Source organism: Macrobrachium nipponense, chromosome 44, assembly GCF_015104395.2.
Source record: "Macrobrachium nipponense isolate FS-2020 chromosome 44, ASM1510439v2, whole genome shotgun sequence".
NCBI lineage: Eukaryota > Metazoa > Arthropoda > Malacostraca > Decapoda > Palaemonidae > Macrobrachium > Macrobrachium nipponense.
Genome location: NC_087221.1, coordinates 15,495,876 through 15,518,375, shown reverse-complemented (window position 1 = coordinate 15,518,375; position 22,500 = coordinate 15,495,876). Strand labels below are relative to the sequence as shown.

At 45.9% G+C, this 22,500-nt stretch overlaps 2 protein-coding genes across 2 annotated transcripts in view; both read right to left on the bottom strand.

Moving 5' to 3' along the window:
- Nucleotides 1-11,890, bottom strand: part of LOC135204042 (tRNA (uracil-5-)-methyltransferase homolog B-like) — an 81,635-nt gene extending 69,745 nt beyond the window's left edge. Inside the window, exons 1-3 of the mRNA XM_064233992.1 lie at nt 11,805-11,890; nt 10,857-11,003; nt 1,289-1,459 (exon numbers count right to left, since the gene is read on the bottom strand). Coding sequence (XP_064090062.1) covers nt 1,289-1,459; nt 10,857-11,003; nt 11,805-11,873 — 387 coding nt within the window. The 5' untranslated portion in view covers nt 11,874-11,890. The remainder of the gene's footprint in view (nt 1-1,288; nt 1,460-10,856; nt 11,004-11,804) is intronic.
- LOC135203914 (uncharacterized) overlaps nt 11,887-22,500 on the bottom strand; it is a 26,473-nt gene continuing 15,859 nt past the window's right edge. Inside the window, exons 6-7 of the mRNA XM_064233847.1 lie at nt 12,090-12,274; nt 11,887-11,891 (exon numbers count right to left, since the gene is read on the bottom strand). Coding sequence (XP_064089917.1) covers nt 11,887-11,891; nt 12,090-12,274 — 190 coding nt within the window. The remainder of the gene's footprint in view (nt 11,892-12,089; nt 12,275-22,500) is intronic.

Here is a 22,500-nt window from a genome sequence, read left to right as displayed (position 1 = left end):
TTAACAGTACCCCTAGGTCCAGGAGACCCAGAAGTAGAGTTTGAATCCTTGTGCATGGCAATGGATGCAGTAATACCAACACTAACACTTGTGAGAGCACTGTTGGCCCTCTCTTCAGATGAGGACCAACTGATGGGAGTCTTTTGTGAGACTCAGCAGGGAGACACAGTAGCCTTCTTCAACTTACTAGTCAAAGGGGAGGATAAGGAAGCACCTGACAAAAACAAAGATGAAGCAGATGAAGATGACTTCTTGCGCTTTTCCGACTTCTTCACAGCAGCCGAGGTCAACGCCAAAGACAAGGTACATAGGATTACCACCCCTAGCTCCTCAGGACACATCACCGTGGGGGCAAAAGGGGACATGGTATACATGTGGGCAGTATGAGAACAAGTAGAGACAGTGACCATCAAAGTCATTATGGTCATTATAGACATAGTCACCACGTTGAGAGGTGACTAAGCAAATTAGAAATGCTGGGTTCTCCCAAAAAACCCAAGGAAGGCCATAACTCCTTAAAACTCTTGGTCTCCTCTGTACCTGGAATAACATTCACATTAGTAAGAAAACTTCCCTTCTGTCCTGAGAGAGAGTATCTGTCAGCAGATAATCTCTCAGAGTGAACAAAGCCTCTAACAAGATGCCAGAGTGATCATCCTCTCTCTTTCTCTGGCTCTCCACTGAATGTTTAGTTGGAGTTGATGAAGGGGAAATACCTCCCTTAGGAATCAAAACAACAGGTGGAAGCTTGGCAGGTGGAAAGAAGGTGCCAAAAACCTCCCTAAGTGTCACTGGTGGAATGTTCCCCTCCAATGACACCAGGGAAGCCTTCCTAACCTTCTTCAATCTTGGCCATCAACTTCATCCACTGTACTGATGCCCACTCCCAGCACTCAGAACATGGGTCATCATAGTTACATAAATGTTTACAGCAAAATGTGCACAGAGAATGTTGGTCAACTTCAATACAAGCCAAAAATTTCTCACTAGGCCTGTCCTTACCAGGACAGCACCTAACAGCCACAGGATTTCTTGTTGTTAAAGACAAGCACACTAAATATACAACTAGATCTAAGCATATCAGTAAAATGTCAGTGCAGAGAGCCAAAGGAAGATGTTTAAATCAAACAGCTGCCAAAAGCAAAGTGAAGTGCAGACCAATGGGCAGATGGGGCTTACCCCTACCTGGTGGTAGTCAATGATCTTATTAATAAGTTTTAACAGCCATTCCAGCTCATGATTGCAAGCTAAACCCTAATGTAAAGAACAAAGGTTTGTGTAATCTTACCTTACTAATGTCTTTATGGGATTCCTTCATATTGATCAGATAAGTTGAAGGTACACACGTCATCAAGGGATCTACTGGCTTTCCAACATAGAAACCAACAGTTTTAGGATTGCCATCAACTCCTATATGGACACCAAACTCATCCTTGTTGCGATAAGCAATAACGTCAGGCTTTGTAAAAAGAAAAAGAAAATTAACATGTAATGATTGTTCATGAATTATAGAGCACATCAGCCCCCTTTAAAGAGGATAACATTTATGTACACATCTCATATGAATAGATTACTTTCTCTTACTGTTGGCCCTTAGTCAGATGACTAGTTGGTTAGTTTTAAGTATACTACAAGCTTTGTACCAAAAAGGGGCCTTGCTTTAAGAATTGGAGATGAGACAAGGATGTTCATATGAAGTACCCAACCGTGATGTAAAAATGTCTCAAGTGTCCTTAGAAAAAAACTAAATTTCAGCTTGATAATGGCAAACAAATTCTTACTCATTTTCCCTAATATGTAATTACAATTAACAACAACATTAGTATTACAAATGACAGGAATATCTGGGATCTCCCAAAAGCAGACTGACTTCCTTGCTAAAAACCTACAATATTTTCTGGAGTAAAGCCCACAATATTTTTTGGAAAGTAGTAAATAAACTTTTGGTGTTTTAACCCTTAAGAGCTGGGCTAAAAATCAATATGTAGCACCCCAGACCGGGCAAACTTTGAGGACGGCCAATGTAAGAAAAAACACATCAATGGATAGAGGAAGACATGCAAATGCATATGGCATAAGAAAATAATTCTAAAAAATTCTCCCTACCTCTTGTGGGGCCTATTTAAGACTCAGAGGTCTGGAAAAACTAAGCCCTATTAATAATAATAATGTACAAGACAATCATAAATTTTACCAAGTTATATATATTTTTTCTAATAATTAATTTTATTTTATTTTGTAAAATTATAATTACAGCTTCCATAATATCATAACAGATAATAAATAAAATCAATAACAAACTCTGAGTATATTTGTTGTAAAATATTTACATAAACTTACTGAGATCAAAGATGCAGTAACTTTTTTGGGTTATACATGTTTTTTATAATATTTCTTTGCACTTTTCTTAGCAAAATTACAATTATAACTGACAAGAAGCTCTAGTGATTTGATTAAAAAAAAGTGACAGGAAATGCAAGAGAAGATTTAGAATGACAGAAATGTGACTGACTCAGAATAAGCAGGTGATGCCCTTTCAACGAGCAAAACACCTCTAATAGTATAATAGTATCATAAAAGATAATAACTAAAACCAACAGCAATCACTGGGTATATTTATGAGCAAATATATAAAAAGACATCATGTGTGAAAGAGAGAAAGACACTACATCCCCCCCTTGAAGTCAAGTACACAACTGAACTCATGAGATGTCTAGAATCGGCAAGCTAAGCCAGTGTAAAAGTTGCCATTGATAAATTTATGGGCTATTGAAGTAATGGAACCTCTTTCCTGCCCGATTTCACCAAATCAATGGCGCATAATATTGGTACTCATCAGGAGATAACCCGTCCCTCACTCAAAACCTGTTATTGTCACTCATATGAGGGAATCCATCCATTGAGGGTTAATCTGATAACTCTAGGGTTGGTGGGGATAAGGGATGGCTGCTCTCATAAATTGATACTAAGTTGCTTAAGATTAAATTCCTCTAAAAATGTTACTACAGCAATACGTACACTGGAAATACAAAAATCCACAGGAACCAACACACCAATTATTGTGAAGAGACCAAGAGATAAAAAAAAAAGGAGCACTGAACTATGAGACAAAATCTCACCACATAAATCCTCAGTATTTCCTGGATTCCTAATTAATTAAAATCTGGAAATAAGCATCCTTTAGGTAAGAGATCATATTTAATCTTTTCCCTGCAAGATTTTCTATTTACCTCAGTAATCTCCATCCTGAAAGTATGCCTACTCTGCTAAATGAGTGTGATGAAGAGAGCTCAAGCTTAAAATAACTCTTTAATTTCATAACAAATTGTGCACCAGAATCATTCTGGCTCTATAACTTGCAGATAAGTTAATAATCTATTATTGTGGATCTCTTTGATCAGGTTTACTGTACAGTATTACAGTATCTATCAAGTTATCAGAGATAGTCACCAATAATAAGTGGGGATATCCAAAAAATCCTGTAGCCTTTCTGGAAAGCTTTATAACTTAAGGGACTGCTCTAAGGGCTTGCCACAACATACATACAGTATGAAGATATCCTTCAGCCACCTCCTCCTTTTATGACATTTGATGACACAGACCACTGTCCCCTTCTGCTTCCAGATTTAACAGACAATTTTGGAAATTTTTGCAAATAAATGAAGTAATAATGAAGATAAACCCCACTGAGCATGTCATCTGCTTCCTGTAAAATGCCTTCCTCCTAGAAGTGTGAGTTTTCTGCTGTAAATCCTTCTGTGTCACATACTTAAGAATGCTTGGGTCTAACATAGTAACATAGTTTTTTAAATTTCAATTTTCACCTGTTCCCAATGATCACTCGTGTAGATTCTTGGTCTGTGACAATAAAGTGATCTTTCCACTGAGAGGAAAGTTAGAATCCAGGATCACAAAACATTCCTTGCTGTAATACTGCCCACTTTTCATTTGAAAAGGTGGATAAGAGTACTGCCATCACAGAAACCTGGAGTGAATGTATTTATGTATATATACAGTAGTATAAGTATAAAGCTATGACTGGATTTCAAAGAAAGATTTTCAAGAGTTATATTTTTGTAATAAAATGAGGTTTTGCATGTACTTATCCAGTAATTACATAGCTATTAGTTTCCCACATACAGCAGCCTAAATTGAAATTTTGGTGGTAGTGCCTCGATTGCTTGGTGTAGGTATACAATGCGACCCCTAGCAGCAATACGTATTAGGAATGACTAAGCTACTCACCTCATTCCGTCTTATGCATAATGTCCATCAGAGGGGAAGAGGGAGGGCTCTAATCATGTAAATATTGGGTAAGTATATACAAAACCTCATTTTATTATAAAAATATCAATTTTGTATATGTGACTTACCTAGTAATTACATAGCTGATTCCAAATTGAAAGGAGGTGGGATCATGGACATATTCTACTCCAAAGCATTAAGTCATGTAATGAATTTGAAACAGATAAATTGCCAGAATATTGAAAAGCAATGCTTGACATTACCTATCAGTTAAGACAGCTACTGCAGATGGATACTGCCTATGGTTGGTACTCATCTTAACTTGAAGTGGTGTGGTGGTATCGCCAAGGGTCACCTCCTACTTAGGGGCAACTTTGCAACAAGGAAAGTGCTCCTATGGCTAGTAAAGTATGATGGGTGCCCATCCTTGCCTGGGCACAGAACCAAATTAAAAACAACCAGAAAACTCTTATACCTACACTGAAATAAAGTCATGACCCATCTACTGAGACTGGTGGGTGGTCCAGGTACGCTGTACTCTTTGGCTCTCCTAGCTCAGCACTTTATTGAAAGGGTGAAGAGATAGTAGATCATCCTGTGTTTCCTTTCACAATGTCATGCCTATCACTAAAAATGTTCTTGAGGATAGAAAAATTTTGACACTTTTTAAGCTTTCGTAAAAAATATAGTAAGAAGCAAAGATTGCTTACGCTTCCAGTAGGTCGATACTAGAATGGGCATAAAGAGCAAGTAGCGTCTTAAAACTAAGCAAGTAGAGGCTGTTCTGACATCCTTAGCTTCACCTTGAAGTAAGCAAAAAACACTCCACAACACTGAGTGTGCCTCAAAAATGACAACACATTTAGACAGTGGAAGAACAGGTTCTTGCTATCACTTTCTTGGTTTTAGATGGCCCTCTGATTCTTGTTCAGCTCAAGGAATTCCTGAAAAACTCCAACTGAACAGATAGCTCTCTATGCTACTTCCGAACTGGGGAGCGCTACTGGGCGCTTGTAGCAAGAGCTAGAGCCAGACAAGCTATGTGCCATGCGAGATAGAGACTAGGGAGCTGGTGGACACTCGGAGTATGATTTGGCGCCAGATGAGCTTGGCACCAGGTGAGGTAGGTGTTCGGAAGCTGGCAGACTTTTGAAGCATGAGCTGGAGCTGGCACCCAATGAGCTATGTGCCGAGCAAGTTAGCAACTCCGAGGCTGGCTAACATAGGAGCATGAGCTGGGCATCAGGCAAGTAGAAAATTGAGAGATGTCAAGTGCTCCTGGAAGTCAAGGAAGACTGCAACGATCTAAAGGAGAAAGAATGGATCCAGGTCTTAGATGGGATCTTGAACTTTCCTGATCAGAAATTGCACTTCTTCTGTCTTCTGCTAGAGCCAAAAAACCTCTCTGATCCTGCAGAGTAAGTCGCCAAGGTGATGGGAGACTTGGAAATGCAGTTCTTTCCTTGAAAAGAATGGAGTAAACTCTTTGAAGAACCTGAACCACCCAAGGTTCTGCAGCCCTGCGACTCCATTCCTCCCAAAATAGGTGCAGTCTGGTCCCAACAGGAGAACGAAGGACTGGAGACTTACTTGTAGGAAGTCTTGGTAGAAGACTTCTAAAGGACTTTGAAGACGGCCGAAGGTAGGAGTGGGGTCTCCCTTGAGGACGTGACTTTCCTCCTCGAAAGGGCTGTTGCTGAGGTGAAAAAACCTTAGCAGGAGCAGCAGAAGTTGTCTGTGAATGCTTTGGTGACTGAGCTATCAAGTCGTGCGTCAATTTCTTCTGAACAGTAGACAGAAACTTATTCACGGTGCCTTGAGGGAACAAATGGGATTTATTGAGGGACGAAAATAAGAGGTTCGACTTCTGAGTACCTGTCAACCCTTTAGTAGTGAAAAAACACCAAAGCTCTCACTTATTTGGCAATCCTCATGGCAAAAAGCTAAGCTAACTCATCTAAACTGTCTCTAACTGCCTAATAGGCGCACAAAAGAGCACCTAACCAGGCTGAAGAGAGGTCCTCTGCAAGTACTGGGCAGTCATCAATCTTCCTGGCTAACACACCAACTGTCCTGTCTAGGGCACTAAACATTTCCTACACTTCAACAATATTCCTCACAACATGATCCAGCTCAGGCAAAGAGAAGAAAAACTTGTCCAAAGAAAAAGGCAGCACAATGAGTCACATCGACCAAGTCATAAAAGTCCCCTTGGGAGGAGCCTCCCTGGTGGAATAAAAGCAATACCTCTTCTTCAGTAGCTTAGCTGGAGGAAAAGCGAAAGAAGCTTAGCCTTGGTCCTCCTTGACTGCCAACCATTCCTCTACCTCACGCGAGGATCTCTTCTAGGAAGAGGAGAGTACTAACATGAGAAAGCAAGGATCAGAAGGAAGTTTCCTCATGAGGAATGTGGAAGCAGGTGAACTGGGAAGCACTGGTACAAAGAAATCCACAAAGTTCACTACAAGAAACCTCAAAAGGCTAGAATATGAAGAGGCAGGAGTGTTGTCATGGTCTCCTTCTTCATCATCAAAAGAGATGGATGACAAAGAGTGATCCCCACACATGGCAACAGACTTCTTCCTCTTAAGGAAGACCATCCAATCCACCAAGTGGTAGCAAATAGGGGCTAGCGAAGGATCCCTTGTATCAACGAAGATGTACGAGGAGATGGCGTTACCAGGAGTCCAACTGCTGGCGCCAAACTAACAACAGCTGATGCGGGGTGAGGTGTGGAAAGTGCCAAGCGAACTAGCATAACGGGTTGTGGCATCTCAGCTGGCACAGATCACCTGGACGGAGACTGGTGCTTGACAAAAAACACCTGATACGAGAGGTCTAAGCACCTAGGTGCCAACACCTGGTGCTCATCAGGAGAATCAGTACTATCCTGATGAGCGCCATAACAAAAAGTACTTGAGAAGACTTAAATACACTGACACAAGAGCTGAGTCTTGATCCAGTTCTTCTTCGTTGGACGACAACGTGGTATCTCCACCTTTATAAGCAGTAGCCTTCTTAAGAAAAACCCATCACTTCATGAAGTTGTTGATAAAGTGGAGCTAAAGATGAATCCTCTAAACCAGACATCTTAGGAGAAGACACAGTTGGCATCAAACACTCTACGTACCTTTGGTGCTGAGTGACTCACTTTAGGTGCAGAGTGACTGACAGAAGAGGGAGGAGAGCATACAGGTGAAGGAGAGCGAGTCGACAAACCTGACGGCGAATGCCTGGGAGTGGACTTGCGATCGGAAACAAGAGGTCCCTTATGATACTCCACTTATTTAGGCGCTAGTACAGGCTGTTCAATATCAATACTAATAAGTAATGTTTTTAGTCAGGAGACTATTCTTCTGAATCCGATGATTATTGAGCACCACTCACTAAGATGCCTTCACAACAGCGTTCAGTCGAAACCAGTAAATGCACAACAGGTTTGACTGAGGGAGCAACTATCGGGGTAATACCCTCAGACTTGCTTTGACTGGCAGTATGTCTCCCCCCCTCCCCCGCCCTGGTGTGGAAGAACAGGACAATGACTTTAGGTCTAGGATATGTGAGGGGCCAGATAGCCACCTCCTTACTACACATCCATCAAGACATCTCCCCAGTGGCTGTCTGCCAACACCTGGGAATAGATTACGGTTCAACCAAGGGGGCAACTATTGGGGGGACCCTCTCAAACTCCCTTTGACTGCCAGTATGTCTTCTCCCTGGTGCAGAGGAGCAGGACAGTGACTTAAGGTTTATGAGATCCGAGGGACTAGATAGTTACCTCCTCCACTACACATCCAGTAAGATGCCTTTCCAGTGGCTGTCTGTCAATACCTGGGACTGACAACAGGTTTGACTGAGGGGGCAACTACCTGTATGTAACCCACTGACCTACGTTGGACCTCCGGTATGAATTCTCCCTGGTAAGGGGTAGTGAGACAGTGATGAGTGTCCACCTCCTCCACTGCACAACATATCACTGTTGTAAAGCTAAATTCATGATAACCAAAATAAAAGGCTAGCAAAGGCATGGAAGGAAGTGAGGGAGCCAGGCATGGAAGCGAATGAATAAGATACGTAAGTTCTATTGAATACAATAGCAGAATTTACAGAATTGATCTTATACAGAATTCTCCCAATTGTTCTAATGACTTGTTTCTCTGGCATACTGGTATTTCTAAGCAGCTGTCTGATGTTCATCATGCTTTCGGTCATTTGTGGAATTTCGGGCTGGCGTTATCAAAGACGACAGGTCAGAGACAGGCTAGGAGTGGGCAACGGGTATTCAGGTGTGTCTCATAGGTCAGGAACAGGCCGTAGTTGTCATGGGTCAATCCATATTTATATATTTCTTTCAGGTTTCTTAAGGACGGTTACAAGTTTCAGCCACCTCGTTTGGTTTGGCCATCCTCGGGACGGAATTGCTGTGTGCAATGAGCTGCTTCAGTGGGATTGTACTATTATTGCAATTAGGTGGCTTGAGGAGTTTGGTACCCTATTTTTCATTGGGTGCTGCTTGTGGCATTGCATGTGATGTCATCAAGGGGACGCTTTCTGATTAGATGTCCTTTCCGTGGGCGGAGCCTCATTCTCATTGGCAATGATGGAGGTCTTCTTGAAGGGTGTGCTGCCAGGTCGTCCTCTGAGTGAGAGCCTGTGCTTCGATCACCCTCAGGATCCCTTTGGTGTAATGGTTGTGGTAGGAAGTTGTCTGCTGCTCTCCTGATGGCAGTGGAGAGGAGGAAGGTTTCCTGTATGACATTCATACTGGGCTTCTCCCTCCCAATGTGCAGTACTTCTAGGATTCTCAGACGTCGTATATTGGGTACTTGGTTGATAACTTCAAAGTTCCCAACCAAGCACCCGTTATACGACGTCAGCGATTCCTTGAAGCACTGTGCATCAGGAACAAGAAGCCCAGTATGAATGTCACACAGGAGACCTCCCTCCTCCTCACCACCATCAAGAGAACAGCAGACAACTCCATACCACAACCATTACACCAAAGGGATTCTGAGGGTGATAGAAGCATTAGTTCTCTTTCTTAAGACGTCCCTCAAAATCCTGGGGCAATCGAATCACAGGCTCTCATCCTGAGGAAGACCTAGTCGCATGCCTTGCGAGAAGACCTCCACCATCGCCGAAGAGAATGAGGTTCCACTTATGGAAAGGATAGCCAATCAGAATCAGTGCCCAATGAAAAAATAGGGTATCAGACTCCTCCAGCCACATAATTGCAATAAACAGCAAAATCCCACCAAAGTATATAGCTCATTGCATACAGTGATCCTGTCCCGAGGATGGCCAAGCAGGTGGCCAAAACCTGAAAGAAATATTAGAAATATGGATTAAACCATGACGACTACAGCCTCTTCCTGACCTACTAGACACCCCTGACCCGCCTTTTTTGATAACACCAACCTGTAATTCCATTGAGAATGAAAGCATGATGAAATCGGACAGCAGCTTAGAAATACCAGTGTGCCAGAGAAGCAAGTCATTAGAAGAACTGAGAGAATTCTGTATATGAACAATTCTGTAAATTCTGCCACTGTATTCAATAAGACATGTTTGAAAGAAGGTCTGTTTCCAGCACACATTGAATTAAAATAATAACAAATAAATAAAAGACGAGATTCATCCTGCTCAAACACTATGAATGTGTTCCAGAGTTTGTGTAACACTACCGAAATCCAGTGATATAAATAGAAAATAAGAACAAGATGCTGTATGCACTCAATATTCAGTCGAGTACGGCAGAAAACAGTATGAGGTGATTAGCTAAGTCGTTCCTAACATTGCCGTTAGGGGGCGGCACTGTATAACTACACTGAGCGAACAAGGAGCTTCCTGCCATATTTGAATTTAGGCTGCCATATGTGGAAAACTAGTAGCTATGTAATTACTGGGTAAGTCACTTACAGTATACAAAAATTGCAAATATGTATTTACAAAGTAAACAAAAGGCACCAGAAACCAACACCAAGGCATGAATTATGTAAATGTTGCATTCCTTGCTTTCAAAGATTTTGTAGGATCTGGTCACACAATAAACAAATTGTTTTGAAAATCACTGTAACTTCCACTAACAAGACAAAATTGGAATGCTGCTTTCAAGAAAGCACTAAAGCTACCAACATGTAAAATACTGTACTATAGGGAATTATATAGACATAATAAATGCTCAGTCATTTGTATGACATAACATTTACATGAATTTTTACTTTAATCCATGATCATACCTCTAATGTTTGATTTGTATCATGCTAGTCCTTATAGTTCTGAAAACCTGCCAAATAGTTAATTTGTAATCTTGAGTTGTGAAGAAGTATTTAAACCAGATATGGCTATGACCTCTAACAACATGTCCACACATTTCAAAATAATAGATAATATTAACCCTACACCTGCCTGATAAATTAGAGTAGATGACAGATCCTCTGGAAGGACAATTTCAAATTTATGGAACAACACTTCCAGGATTTACTTTTCAGATGTAAGATATATGTGTAAATGCATTTTCACAGTGAACTGAACATAGAAATTTACCAGCAAATTATACAATCATTGCTACTAAAAGGGAAACAAACTGAGAAAACTGAAAAGAAGCTTACGGATGGTCTTATAGGTTCCACTGGACAAGGAAGACCTTTCTTCAGTCTAGTAATTGGGGCATTAATACTTTTCAACTGCTCACCAAGTGTTTTCATTATCTCATGGACTTTACTCTGTTTCATCTTCAACTGCTGACCATACGGCACCTAGGGTAGAAAATCATGAATACTGAAGAACAGAAAGTCATGAATACATACTGAAGTAATACAGAAACATTTTTTTAACTGGTTTAAACTTACATCCTAAAGTAAACAGACTGAAAAAATTAGTGAGTCAAAATTTTTCTTTCTTTTACTGTGTTGGCTTATGGAGCAAAAAAATTGTTAATGTACCTACTATACAACTAAATATGAATATTGTATACTGGTATTCATTTCTGTAAGATTTAATACACTCTCAAGAAGTGATGTTTCACCCTTCAGATTCAACAAGAAAACAGGTTTGTAAAATAAACCATCTAGTTTGCAAAACTCAAAAAGCATATACTGTACTACTGCATAGTAGTAGTACTTATATTCTATTCCAATTTATTTCTTTACATTGACACAGCTCAGCTAATGTTACATAAAGAGTGAAGCCTGGCAAAGGCAGAATTCCCCATCAGTGCAAATGATTCAACAGAGCAACTTGGTGATGAACCATATGAGAAGGGCTGTTTTTAATTGCACTGAGTATGTCACAACAAATCATCACCACCCATAACAAAGAGAAAAATACCTACATCCCTTAAGATAATTATCAATAGCAAAAGCTAAGACTTTCAGATGAATCTTCTAAAGATTAATGTATACTAAGTGAATGCTGGTGTATAATATAGCATAATTCATCATGTTCTAGGAGATAACTACGGCACATCTAACCTACTTTATTAACTTTACTGACTCTATCACATTGCTGCTAGTTTGGTTCTATAACCAACTGCAATTACTAGTGGAAAACATGATTACCTGGTACAACGGTGTAACCACTTGTGCAAGTCTTTCATACTGATTTTCTGCTGTGACTGGCTCTGACATTGGACGATTCAAATTAGGCTGAAATAAATGAATAAAAATTACATTACACAATCTTGCATTAGCAATGAAATACTATATACATCAGATTGAGAGAGAATTTTGTAACTGCAGCTATTTAAAATGAATAGTAAAATCTTTAACATAAGGAAAAATTCTCTAAGCACCAAAAGCATTTCAGTAATACATATAATAAAATTTAATAACTTGAGAACTTACCGAAACTTTTCTCCTGTAAAAGATTCAAACGTTTTTTCTTTGGCTGTGCTTTTTCCTCCACACTTCTATGCTCTGGACCACCTCTTGATAAACGCTTCATTTCCTCCTCTGTCAGTGGTGCTTGCAATATTGGGATATTGACAGGACTTGATACAGGACTGATGGGTTTTTCAAACTCACCATGCCTATCAGAACATTGGATATTAATTTTTTGTAGTGTATAAAAAAAAGGTATCCAAGAACATTTCACACAAGTATATTCATTATTTTAGGAATATCACTATATACAGTAAAGAATAACTGGAACAATGTGATTTCTAAACACGCAGAAGCAAATACCTCAAGTAATACAAACATAAATATGCTATTACGTACATTAATTATTTGTCAAGGTATACAGCTTAAGAAAATGTTATTGTTATAATACAATTAAGTTTGTTCATACTTACCTGGCAGATATATATATAGCTGTATTTTCTGAAGTCCGACAGAATTTCAAAACTCGCGGCACACGCAGTGGGCGGCCAGGTGGTAGTACCCATTCCCGCCGCTGGGAGGCGGATATCAGGAACCATTCCCATTTTCTCTTCATATTTTATCAATGCCACTGTCTCCTGAGGGGAGGAGGGTGGGCACCTTAATTATATATATCTGCCAGGTAAGTATGAACAAACTTAATTGTATTATAACAATAACATTTTGTTCATGAAACTTACCTGACAGATATATATAGCTGAATCCCACCTTCGGATGGTGGGGAGAGACAGAATAGGATTTGTAGGAAACTAAATTAAGTAGATGATGTACATCTTGGTTCCTCACCTGTTAGCAAAGTAGACTCAGTGATTACTGTCACTTAAGCCTGCTTCTGCTCAATCATAGTGCCCAGCCAGGCAGAGACCTGTAGTGCTGGTGCGCTCTGGATGCTCTGTCAACGGGGACGTGACCTCAACGTGACAAGACCATCGAACCATACATACAAGGGCTATGAAGCAACTGACCACCACCTGACCAACTAGACCAAAACCTCCTGAAAGATAATCTAATGGATGGGAGATCTTCACACAAGATCTCACCAACAACCAAAAACACAAAACATATTAAAAACTAACCTAACTCCTAACTAAGGGCTAGGGAAAGAGCTACCTCCAGCCCCCAAGACTGTGTCTGCAGAAATGTATGGTCCAAGAGAACTACAGTCCTCGTAAATCGTTCTCACATCTCTTAAGTAATGTGAGGCAAATACAGAATTGCTCCTCCAAAAGGTGCCATCAAGGATGTCCTTGATTGACATATTCTTTTGGAAGGCAAGAGAGGTAGCGACAGCTCTGGTAGCGACAGCTCTGGTAGCGACAGCTCTGACCTCGTGAGCTTTCACTCGCAAGAGGCTCAAATCAGTCTTCTGGCAAGATGAATGAGCCTCTTTAATGACGTCCCTCAGAAAGAAAGCCACAGCATTCTTTGACAAAGGTAATTCCGGTGTCTTCACAGAGCACCAGAGATTACCTGAGGGACCTCGTACCTCCTTCGTTCTATGAACATAGAACTTGAGAGCCCTGACAGGGCACAGGACTCTCTCTGGTTCTTGGCCCACTAGACTCGACATACCCTTAATTTCGAAGCTCTTTGGCCAAGGGTTAGACGGGTTTTTGTTTTTAGCCAAGAAAGTTGGACTTAAAGAGCAGACAGCGTTGTCTCCTTTGAAGCCCACTTGACTACTAAAAGCTTGGATTTCGCTAACTCTCTTCGCCGTTGCCAGAGAAGTTAGGAAAAGAGCCTTCTTTGTCAAGTTCCGAAGAGACGCTGAATGAAGAGGTTCAAACGGACTTGACATCAATATAGTCTAAGAACCACGTCAAGGTTCCATGAAGGCGGCCTCGCCTGAGGAATCTTCGTGGTCTCGAACGATTTCAAGAGGTCGTGAAGATCCCTGTTGTCAGAGAGGTCCAGGCCTCTATGCCGAAGAACTGCTGACAACATGGTCTTGTATCCCTTGATGGTCGGGACTGCCAATTTCTGCACGTTTCTTAAGAAAAGTAGAAAATCGGCTATCTGGCTCACAGAGGTCGTGGAAGAGGAAACTCCCTCCTTTCTACACCATGCCCTGAAGGAAGCCCACTTCGATTGATAGACAGCTCTTGTAGAGGCTCTCCTTGCATTTGCGATTGCTTTCGCAGCTGTTTTCGAAAAACCTCTCGCTCTGGCCAACTTTTCGATAGTCTGAACGCAGTCAGACCCAGAGCGGAGAGGTTTTGGTGATACCTTTCGAAGTGAGGCTGTTTGAGTAGATCTTTCCTCCAGGGCAACGTCCTTGGGAAGTCTACAAGGAATGACATGACCTCTGTGAACCATTCTCTCGCCGGCCACATCGGGGCGATCAGGGTCAACCTTGTCCCTTCTGAAGCCGCAAACTTCCTCATGACTTCCCCCATGATCTTGAATGGTGGGAAGGCATAAAGTTCTAGGCCCGTCCAACTCCAGAGCAATGCATCCACAGCGATTGCTCCTGGATCCAGGACCGGGGAGCAATACAGAGGAAGCCTCTTCGTCCTCGACGTCGCGAATAGGTCGACCAGAGGACGTCCCCACAACTTCCAAAGCTCCTGACACACGTCTTGATGCAAGATCCATTCTGTCGGCAGGATTTGGTCCTGTCGACTGAGAAGGTCCGCCCTGACGTTCTGCACTCCTGCGATGAATCTCATAAGGATCGTGATCTTTCTCACCCTTGCCCACAGCAGAATCTCCTTTGCCAGGTGAAACAGAGTCCGGGAGTGTGTTCCTCCCTGATTCTTCAAATATGCGAGGGCTGTGGTGTTGTTCGAATTGACTTGGATAACTTTGTTTATCAATTTTTCTTCGAAGAACTGCAGCGACAGGAAGATTGCTGCCAGTTCCTTCACATTGATGTGCCAGACTGCCTGTCCCCTCTCCAGGAGCCTGACACTTCTTCCCCTCCTAGTGTTGCTCCCCAGCCCGAAATGGAAGCGTCTGAAAACAACACTAGGTCGGGGCTCAGAAGATTTAGGGATAAGCCCTCTTGCAACTTCTGAGGATCGAGCCATCATCTTAGATGACTTTTCACCGACTCTGAGATCTTCAAGATTGCATTCAGATCGTTCTTGGCCTTCCATTCGTCTGCAAGGAAAAACTGGAGAGGCCTGAGTGCAGTCTTCCCAGGAAACAAACCTTTCCAGCGAGGAAATGGTGCCCAGCAGACTCATCCAATTCCTTGCCGAGCAAGTCTCTTTCCCCAAGAAGGCTGACTTTCTTTCTCTAAGCCTAGCCGCTGACGTTCCTGGGATGGAAACGCCGAAAAGCCACTGAATCCATCTGAATCCCCAGATACACGATGGACTGTGTGGGGGCGGGGTCAGATGTGACTTTTCGAGGTTGACAAGAAGTCCCAGGGACTTCGCTAAGGCTAATGTTAACTGAAGGTCCTTCAGACAATTCTCCTTCGATGACGCTCTGACAAGCCAATCATAGAGCGGTCACGGCAGTCCCCGGGTTACGACGGGGGTTGGGTTCCGTTCTTGAGGCGCGTCGTAAGCCGAAAATCGTCGTAAGCCGGAACGACACTTGGAAATATGCCTTAAACTAATAAGAAAAAGTTAGAGACCTTACCTGTGTGTGACATGCAAGTATATTGCATGATGTGTAGTGTGGTTATTTCAATGGCAAAGGATGGTTCTTGAAGGTATAATTCTTTATTAAACTCTTGTGACACTATAAAGCACAATGTACTCACTTAATCCTTAGGTTAGATATACACTAAACACTATATTATGCACTGTACACTTCATAGTAGTATTTGTTAGATCCTGGAGTACACTAAAATCCCAGTCTGGTAGCTCTGGAAGGTAAAAGTATAACACAATAGTACAAAATACTACACAAAGTCCTGAATGCAATATGTAAATTATAGATATCAAGAGTAAAAGAGTTAATGTATGTTAATTAATTCCTTATTTTAGTTTATAATCCTTACTTTGAGTTATATCAAGAGTAAAAAAAGTTAATGTATGTGAATTAATTCCTTACGTTTAGTTTAAATTTGTCGTTCAACGTAACCCTGGATGCACAAAGTCTTATGTGGCCCCATAGCCTACATCATTCAGGGGGTTCTGGAATGTACAAAAAATAATTAGTATGTCAGTAAGTACTCTATGCATAGTAAGTTACATACAGTAATATGCACCATACAGTGGGTTTAATATGACAATTTGTCCAAAATTGCATTTTTCCTAAACTATACTTAACCTGAGGTCTTTACCAATAGGAAGGTTACTAGCGGCAGCTGGATAGGTCGTAAGCTTTCGAACAAGGGGTTCGGTAGTTAACTGCTTGTCCGACAGGCGGCGCAGCGCGCGACTGGGAGGTAAACAAATCACTTTTGCTTTTGGCCCAAGCAAAAAACTGCAGAGTGAGGGTGGCATGAGGTGGGGCTATGTGTAAAAGGACCTCAGGTTTGTATAGTTAGGAAAAATGCAATTTTGGACAAATTGTCATTTGTTCCGACACGGACTACAAACCTTCGGTCCTTTTACAATATGGAAGACTCACTTCTTGGTGGGTGGAACAAATCTGAGTCTTTGTGAACGACTGGTGTTCGCCCAACCTTGGAAGCCTCCCTGGTCGTAAGAGCGAGGGAGAGGGATCCAAGCCTCTGTCGATTGATCGGGGTGTGCACCGCAGGATCAATGGTCAGACCTCTGGAGCGAGTACTAAGAGAGAGGCAAGCGTATCTCTTCGTACCAGCAATGTAAGAACTTGTTCCTGTACAGGACAAATATAAAGTCATGGATTTGACTCTGTAGGCATCCACTTCCCCCCCTTGTAGAAGGAAGTGGTGGATATTCTGCTCCTATCCCTAGTGAAAGGGATAGGATGGGGCTCTGCATATAGCTCACCGGCATCTCGTCCTTATCCAGCAGGGTAATGACCGTATCCCTCTACCCACAGGTAGAGGGTTAGAAAAAGATAGAAAGAGAAGCCAGTCACTTTCTCATTCACTATCTATTCATACAGTCACACCAGGACTCGATGCTGTTCAGCTGCTAGGGTCTCGGGTTAGCTAGACGACGTGTTGAGCAGCCACCACGGGTCCTAAGGAAACCGATCCAAGGACCTATGGGCAATATCCCAGAGGTATAAGGAAGGTGCCGGTAGTCTGGTTGTACCAGACCCCTGCCTTCCATACCTGCGCCACGGAGAAGTTCTTACGAGACGCCAACGAGGGGCCAATACTTGTGACTTCGTGAGCTCTCGGACGGGACGTACGGATGTCGTCACTACCATCAGCCTCATACGCCCTACTGAAGACCTCACGCAGCCAGGACGAAAGAGTATCCTTGATACTTCTTTCTTGTGACCCGTTGCTAACGAAGAAGCGTCGACACTCAGGCCCGACGGTGTCGAGTTCTCTTCAGATAGCGCCGTAGCGTTCTCCCAGGACCAAGCAGCATCTCATCCACATCATTATCTGCATGAAGTTCCCGTATTCTCTTCGCCGATGCCAGGTCCAGCAAGGAGAGGGTCTTGTGAGTTCCCTGGTTTGGCAGACCTTCCGAAGCTCCTCCTAAGTAAGGAGATCTCGAACGAGTTCGAGATGTCCAATCCCGTCAGTTTCAGGACGAGCGTCAAGGCGGCTCTGTATCCTTTGACTGTGGGAACTGAGAGGAGCTTCTCTCGGCGAAGAAAAACGAGGAAATCCGCTACCTGCTGAAGAGGCTCTGAGAGGAGATAGGCCCCGTCTACGACACCAACCACAGAAGACGGCCGACTTCCCCTGGTACACAGCTGCAGAGGACTGACGAACGTTTCCAGCCATCTCTGTTGCTGCGCACGAAAAAAGTCTCTCGTTCGCAAGAGATGTTGGATAACAGCCCGCCGTGAAGACGTAGGGACTGGGACTGCTCGGTGGTACCGATCGACGTGTGGCTGGCGAGAAGGTTGTGCCAAGGGGGAATCTCTCTCGGTTCTCTTGCGAGAAGAGCCAGCAGGTCCGATACCAAATGGCCTGTGGCCATTTGGGAGCCATGAGGATCATCCTGAGATTCGTGTGACCAGTGCTCGACTGATCACCTTGCGAATCAGGCTGAACGGGGGAAAGGCATAGGCGAAGAGGTCGTCCCACGGGTGTTGAAGAGCGTCCTCTGCAGCTGCCCATGGATCCGGCACGGCCGAGAAGAACACCTGGAGCTTCCTGTTGTGCCGGATGGCGAACAGATCCTCGACTGGTCGCCGCCACAGGTCGACGAGCCTTTCCTTTCGCCACGTCCTGGTGTAGAGACCATTCGGTCCCTATCACCTGATCCCGACGGCTGAGCGTGTCTGCTACTACATTCCTTACCCTGGAATGTAGCGTGCCGACAGCTCTATCGAGTGCGCCTCGGCCCACGTGCACCTGCCGAGTCAACTGATACAAGGGAGAGACACTAGGCCCCCCCCTGTTTGTTGACGTAAGCCACCACCGTGGTGTTGACGTACATCAACACCACTGAGTGTCCCATCAGCGGACCTGGAACTCTTGGAGAGCGAGGAACGCTGCCTTGAGTTCAGTACATTGATGTGAAGGTGCTTGTCGTTCTCGTACCACACTCCTGAAGTCCGCAACTCTTCCAGGTGTGCGCCCCATCCCTCGGTCGATGCGTCTGAGAGCAGCTGCATATCCCGGGGGGAGAGTGCGCAGAGGCACTACTCTTAAGGGGTTCCTGTCGTCCAGTCACCCGGCTAGGTCCTGCCTCACCTCCTGTGTCCGTGACAATGGAAAGCTTGGTGGGGATCCGTCGCCTGTGACCAACTCTCCTTCAGTCTCCCTGAAGAGACCGCAGGGTGAAGACGCCCGTTAGGGACTGGCTTCCCGAGTGACGACAGGTGGTCCGATCACGACTTGCCATCGCTGAGCTACCCGTTGCCTCCTGCCGAGACAGGAACTGGTTGGCTGCCTCCCTGAATTTGCTAATCCGCGAGTCTGCGGGGAAGACTCGCCCTGCTACCTGTCGATCAGCATACCCAGGTACTTCATCCTCTGCTTGGGCTCGAGATCGGACTTTTCGAAGTTCACAACGATCCCCAGATCGCGACAGAACTCGAGCAGTCGATCCTGTCCTGTAGCAACTGCGAGCGGGAGCTCGCCAGGACTAACCAATCGTCGAGATACCCCATCAGACGTTATCCCGTGCGAATGGGCCAAGCAGACACCAGAGTGAACACTCGCGTGAACACCTGTGGGGCGGTTGAGAGACCGAAGCAAAGTGGTCTGAACTGGTACACCGTCCCGTCGAGGATGAAGCAAGAAGGTACTTTCTGGAGGACTGATGAATGGGTATTTGGAAATACGCATCCTTCAAGTCCACTGAAGCATGAAATCGTTCTCCCTGATAGAGTCGAGCACTGAGCGTGTCGTCTCCATCGTGAACCGGGTCTGCGAACAAACGGTTCAGGGGAGAGAGATCTATCACCGGGCGCCAGCCTCCCGTAGACTTTTCCACCAGGAAGAGTCGACTGTAAAAGCCCGGTGATTGATCCGTGACGATTTCTACAGCTCTCTTTCTCAGCATGGTCTTGATCTCCTGTCTCAATGCTACGTCCTTCGATGCCCCTGGAACGTACGCTGCTGTTGGACCGGGTTGGAGTGAGGGTGCCCCTGACCGAGATTCGAAGGGGGTAATAGATCTCCCTCCCGAGGGACATCTACAATCCAGGTCTCGGCGCCGTAGCGCTGCCAAGTTGCCCAATGGCTGCCAGGCACCCCCCCACTTCCGGCAGCAGGTGAGGAGGAACGCCGTCCCTAGCGTTTCCCCCCTTTCTTCGACTTCCTCCCAGAACCTCCACGGGAGGAGGAGGCTGGGAGGAGGGCTGGTTACGGTTCTCCTTGCTAGAAGTCGAAGAAGACAGAGTCATTCCCCGGGGTTGGCTTCGACCGCAGCTACCGTCTTAGCCACCGAGGAAGCGCTAGCCGAGCCGTTAGACTTGGCCGCAGTCCAAGGCTGCCCAGAGCCTTCGAGACTGCCTGGTGAACCAGACGGTCACTGTCGTCAGTGCGCCGTCTGTCCACCGCAGCGTCCACCATCTCTCCTGGGAAGAGAGACGTGAACTCCGTAATGGTCCGTTGCGAAGTCCCAACGCCCCGCTTCACGTCCGGCCGCCCTGGAAACCCGAGTAAGGACAGCGTCCCTTCGTCGGAGAGAACCAGGTTGGCCCACAGGTTCACCGTCTGGTGGGCAAGGAAGGAGATGGCTCCTCCCCCAGACTGGCAAAAGTCTCCTGAAGGCCGAGTCATCTTCGGGAGACAATCCCCCGGAGTTGGCTGCGACCTTAGATACTGTGAGGGACCACAGATCTAGCCAGGAGACGGCCTGGAAAGCTGCCATGGCGGTAGATTCCAGCCGAATGTCTCTTGCTGCGAGAACCACAGGTTTCTCGGACAGGAGCTGCTGCAGAGACACCCCCGAAGTCAGCCTGGCTAACTCCGGGTTCACCTGTTTGGACGGCCATCGGGTCTTCAGATGGCAACGTAAAAACGCCGCTGTCGCAGCAGAGGAGGTGGAAGCAGCTTGCTCGACCTGCCAGACTTGAGCGAGTCGTCTTGTCCGGAGACAAGCGTTCAACCTGGTCCAGCACTGAGTCCAGGCAGCTCAGAACGCGGCAAAACCACCGTCGGTCTGGGTTCCCTCTTCGGGCCCCAGAACGACTCGAGCCAGGACGTGGGCTCGGATGGTGGGAGCAGCGATCCTTCCGTGAGGTGGTTGTGCTGACGAATCAGCGCAACAACCTCGCAAAGTTCCTCTGGATCTCAGAAGTGACTGCTTCCTGCGGGGAGTCGGACCGTCCAGTCCCATCAACAGGGGGGCAAACTCCCGAGACCCTCCTCCCTCAAGGAGAGGAACAGCGACAGACCCCTCTCGGTCTGCTCCAACCACCTGTGCGTACGACCTGGCTGGTCCGAGAACCGTGCCTGGTACGTACGACGCCGTGGTGGGATCCTGAGGGGCGCACCCCTCACGATCACTCCTCAATACCTCGCCCCTCCCGGTGTAATCCGAGGAGGATGAAGGTTGGTGGAAGAGGCAGGACCTGACGCTCCCATCCTTGCTCGCTGGCAGAACCTGCGGGCTTGGAAGACTGCAGGCGATCGCCAACCCGCCAGCGGTGGCGATCGAGCTGCAGACCTAGTCGAGCCGTCTCGCTGTGGAGAACGGCTGGACCGAGAACAGCGGCTCCGGTCTCGTGTGTCAGAGGAGCTGGTGCTGGTCGCCGTACCCATCACTCTCTGAGCGTGACGGTCAGGCGACCGCGAGTCCACTGTCACGGTGAGATCGGTGCGTATCCTCACGGTGCGTCAGTTCGCTGGTACCAGCCGTGGCTGGTGCCAGCGAACGGGGGGACCTCTTCCCCGCCTCAGCCGTGGCCGGTCATGGACCGTCACGTCCCGCCCGGTAGCCAGCTGCTCGCCGCGAGAGCGAGAGCTGGTTCTGGTGAGAGTCGCGTGAGCGGCTGTCACCAGTCTTCCGCTCCGTGCCGTGAACCTGACGCTGAGCGAACTCAGAGGTCTGGTTCCTTGGCCTGGCTGCACGGTCGCTGGTAAGCGACGTACACTCGGTACCTCTCGCGAACGAGAGGCCGAGACGGACCCTGCTGCTGTGGCCGAACCGACTGACAGCAGGTGAGGAAGTGCCGGTGTTAGCCGGCACTCCTCTGGTCCCCGTAGTCTTCTTCCTTGCGGCAAGAAGAGACGGGTCCTGCCCCGAAGGAGCTGGGTGAGGCCAGCGGAAGAACCCCCGTCTCACCAGAGCGAGACGGGCCCTTAGAAGTTCCCGAAGGAGCTTCTTAGGGGGGGGGAGGCGACCTTCTTCTTCTTCGGCAGGGGAGCCTTAGAAGACGAAGGGGAAGAGGCGGCGCAGACGACGAACGAAGACGAAGAAGACGATGAAGACGACGACGCACCTTCCTCCTCCTCTTCTTCTTCCTCGTCAACCTTCTCAGGACCGACGTCAGATCTGTCATCCAGAGCGGAGCCGGGCTGCTGTTGCCGAAGCAACAGGGCCCGGACGCACCTGTCCGAACAGATCAGCATCGGAGCAGCGGCGCCAGGAACAGGAACAACATCAGCAGGTGCAGGCATCAACAGGAACGGCATAAAACCGCAGGAGCAGTACAGGAACGGCAGCAGTGGTCCACGTCACGTCCGTGGACAGCAGCTGGGCAGGTACGGCAGGTACGGCAGGCTGTGTAGGCGGTCTAGATGGGCGGACCAGCGGCACAGACATCCTAGGTACCGGTGGGAGGTCCAGGGGCGAGCTCTTCGGGCACACGAAGTCCGGTCGCGGCAGCACGGCAAACACAGGCGGCAGCATCACACTCCCCCGAGTTACGGCGACTGGCCCCTGCACCGATGTAGTGGGTG